We start from the raw sequence: 2683 nt of genomic DNA on the forward strand, positions 1-2683 counted from the left end.
AATTACGTGTTCTCCTTTTGTTTTTTTTTTTTTCGCATAGGGGGAATTACACATAATTCCATAGCTGGAGTGATTGCAGCTTCCAATGTGTGTTCGCTGAATCACAAGGGGGGGGGGGGGGGAGAGGCAAGTGAAGTGCCATCTGTTTCCAAGGAGATGGAAGCTCCAACCAATCGGCGGCTTGTACGTAGTATGGGGTTTGCTGATAACTCACAAGACTAGCTCTGCTAGAAAGAGTATAAATACCCTCACTGGCAAACTATTCCCACAAACTCAAACCGCCAACAGCTAAGAAAGTACTTTTCTCTACAGGCTTGCGGCTTTTACCTGCTCGATATCATCTTCTTCTTCTTCGGATTCCCGGCTTCCAGACGGAACTTCTTCTTCTAATCCAGCCCTTGGACATAAGGGTTCTTCATCTTTTGAGCCATCACTCTTTTAAGATTTTGGGACTTAATCTCCTATTGCTTCTGATTCCAGAAAATTGCATCGGAAGTTCTGAAAAGACTGGACTTTGGGTGATATCCAACTGCAGCCTTTTACATTCCTTCTCTTTTTTTTTTCTTGCTAAAATCTGACAGCCGTGATTTGTAATTCTTGCAATTTTATTTTTGTGCCTGCTGAATAGATCTAGAAAGGGATTGTTTGCTGATTTGTGAAAATGCTCTTAGCTTAACAGAACGAGGTGGGTTGGAAGAGCCTGACTGCCTGACGAGAGCAAGCAATTTTTCTTCTTTTTAAAGTTTGTTGCTTGAAAAAAAAAAGTTTGCAAACTTTAAAAATTTAAAGCAAAGGCATTTGCTGGCTACATTTTTTTTTTTTTTTTTTAACTGCTCGTTAAAATGGCAGCAAGCCTGGCTCTCAGCGGCGTGGTGGCCCCCGCTCTCCCTCTTCCCGAACAAACGGTTGCTCTCCAGATTGGCACTTGTAGCCCAGCTGAAATGCTGGACAGGGTTAGGAAGACGCAGGTGTACATTCTGTCCGGGGTCTCCAGGCAAGTCGAAAGCGAGCTGAAAGGGTTCAAGAGGTCTGTGCAGAGGCTGAATGCCAACATGAACGATCAGTCCCCGTTAGTGGGAATCCAGAGGTGGAAGCGATCGATAAAGGCTTGCCTTATGAGATGCCAGGATACCTTGGTCAACTTAGAGAGGTGGATGAAAAGGGAGATGAACTCTTGGAGGGGGGTTTTTTCCCGATTTGAAAAAATGGTAGGCAAGGAAGAGCTGCATAGGAGGTCATTTTACGGAGAGAAAAGCGCGAAGGAAAAGGAGGCAGAGGCAGCTCAAATAGCTCAGGAAGTTCTTGATAACCCTAATCCTTATGCTCCTACCCCACCATGCTCTCCTCCAGCTCCAGCATTGCCGTCCCAGTCATGCCAGCAGCACCACTGGGTTGTCCTTTCCGTTGACCTCCTCTCCCCCCCTGAGTTTGATGCGAAAATGTCTGAGGATCCTCGGGATTTCCTAGTCAACTTAGAAAAGTATTTTAAGCGCAGCGGGTGGCATGAGAAAATTTGGCTGTCTCAGGTAGACAACCACTTAAAAGGGGCAGCCAAGAAGTGGTGGGAATTCAGGCAGGAGACCATAGAAAACTGGCATGACTTCAAGGTGTCTTTCTTGCAATACTGCGAACGTTTAGTGGTAAGAGAGGCCATCAAGAGGGACCTAGACCTTCCCCAGAGGCGCTGGGAGCCCTTAGAGCAGTTTGTGTGGAAGAAAAGAGCCCTCTACCACCGGCTCTATGTCGATGCCAACGAGGAAGACATGATCCGATTCATCATTAGCACCCTTCACCCAGAGATCAGGCGTTTCCTCAAACCCCCTTTCCCTAAGACCATGGACCAGCTAGTGCAGATGGGCAAGGAAATCCAGTTTGAATTTGAGCAGTCAGAGAAGCAAACCCTTAAGGCTGCTTATTCCGATGAGCAGATTAGCACCAAACTTAATGTCCTCGTCACTAAGGATCCTTACGATAGCAATAGCGTCTGCACTGAGAAAGCTAGCTACGAGTAGGAAAAGTTTTAAGAACAAACTTTTTGGATCAATTAGTTGCCTCTCTGGTGAGCAAATATCAGCTCTTGAAATGAAAGAGTGAAGTTTTAGCTAGAGAACTTTACGGTAATCTTTCTTGACTTTGCAAAGTCCTGTTCAATGCAACAGGTAGCAAGGTGAAGGGCTTGTGTCTGGTATAGGAAGGCAGGTCAGCTGTGACAACTTCAGGTTGTCACCGAAAAACTACATTTTTAGTGCTGGAAAATAGCAGGCAAGTCTTAATGACAGTTCAATAACAAAAGAACTTCTCATTTCTTTCTACATCATGCTATAATCAACTCCAAACTAGAGATATATATATATACGATGCTTAGATCTTATTACACTACTAGGACATATTGCCCTGCATGTAGCCAGGAGGTAAGCAGTTTATTGCTGTACTAAGTGGCCACTTCCAGTAAATGGGACTTTTGGACAACATTGCTGAACTGTCACCAGAATCTGGTGTCACAGTTTTGAAGCGATCGTCGCCGAAATGGTCCATTAATGCCAATTGTTTGCAACGATTGCCAGATGAAACCATTTACTATAAGTGGGGGCTGTTTTCACAGTGTTCTGCCTGTTCCCTTTAAATTTCAGGGAATAACGGCATTCATGGGAAAGTTAACCATTTGTTCGGTTTTAAGAGCATT

General features: G+C 44.7%; 1 protein-coding gene across 1 annotated transcript; it reads left to right on the forward strand.

Moving 5' to 3' along the window:
• Window positions 1-261: 261 nt before the first annotated feature.
• On the forward strand, window positions 262-2677 carry LOC141144032 (activity-regulated cytoskeleton-associated protein-like). The gene has a single exon (XM_073629373.1). It carries the CDS (start codon window positions 843-845, stop codon window positions 2010-2012), a length of 1170 nt encoding a protein of 389 aa, XP_073485474.1. The 5' UTR covers window positions 262-842; the 3' UTR covers window positions 2013-2677.
• Window positions 2678-2683: the final 6 nt, after the last annotated feature.

Source organism: Aquarana catesbeiana, linkage group LG05 (assembly GCF_042186555.1).
Source record: "Aquarana catesbeiana isolate 2022-GZ linkage group LG05, ASM4218655v1, whole genome shotgun sequence".
Classification (NCBI taxonomy): Eukaryota; Metazoa; Chordata; class Amphibia; order Anura; family Ranidae; genus Aquarana; species Aquarana catesbeiana.

What these genes read in the sequence shown, in the direction of transcription:
- LOC141144032 (XM_073629373.1), top strand. Translation starts at nt 843, where the DNA reads ATGGCAGCAAGCCTGGCTCTCAGCGGCGTGGTGGCCCCCGCTCTCCCT.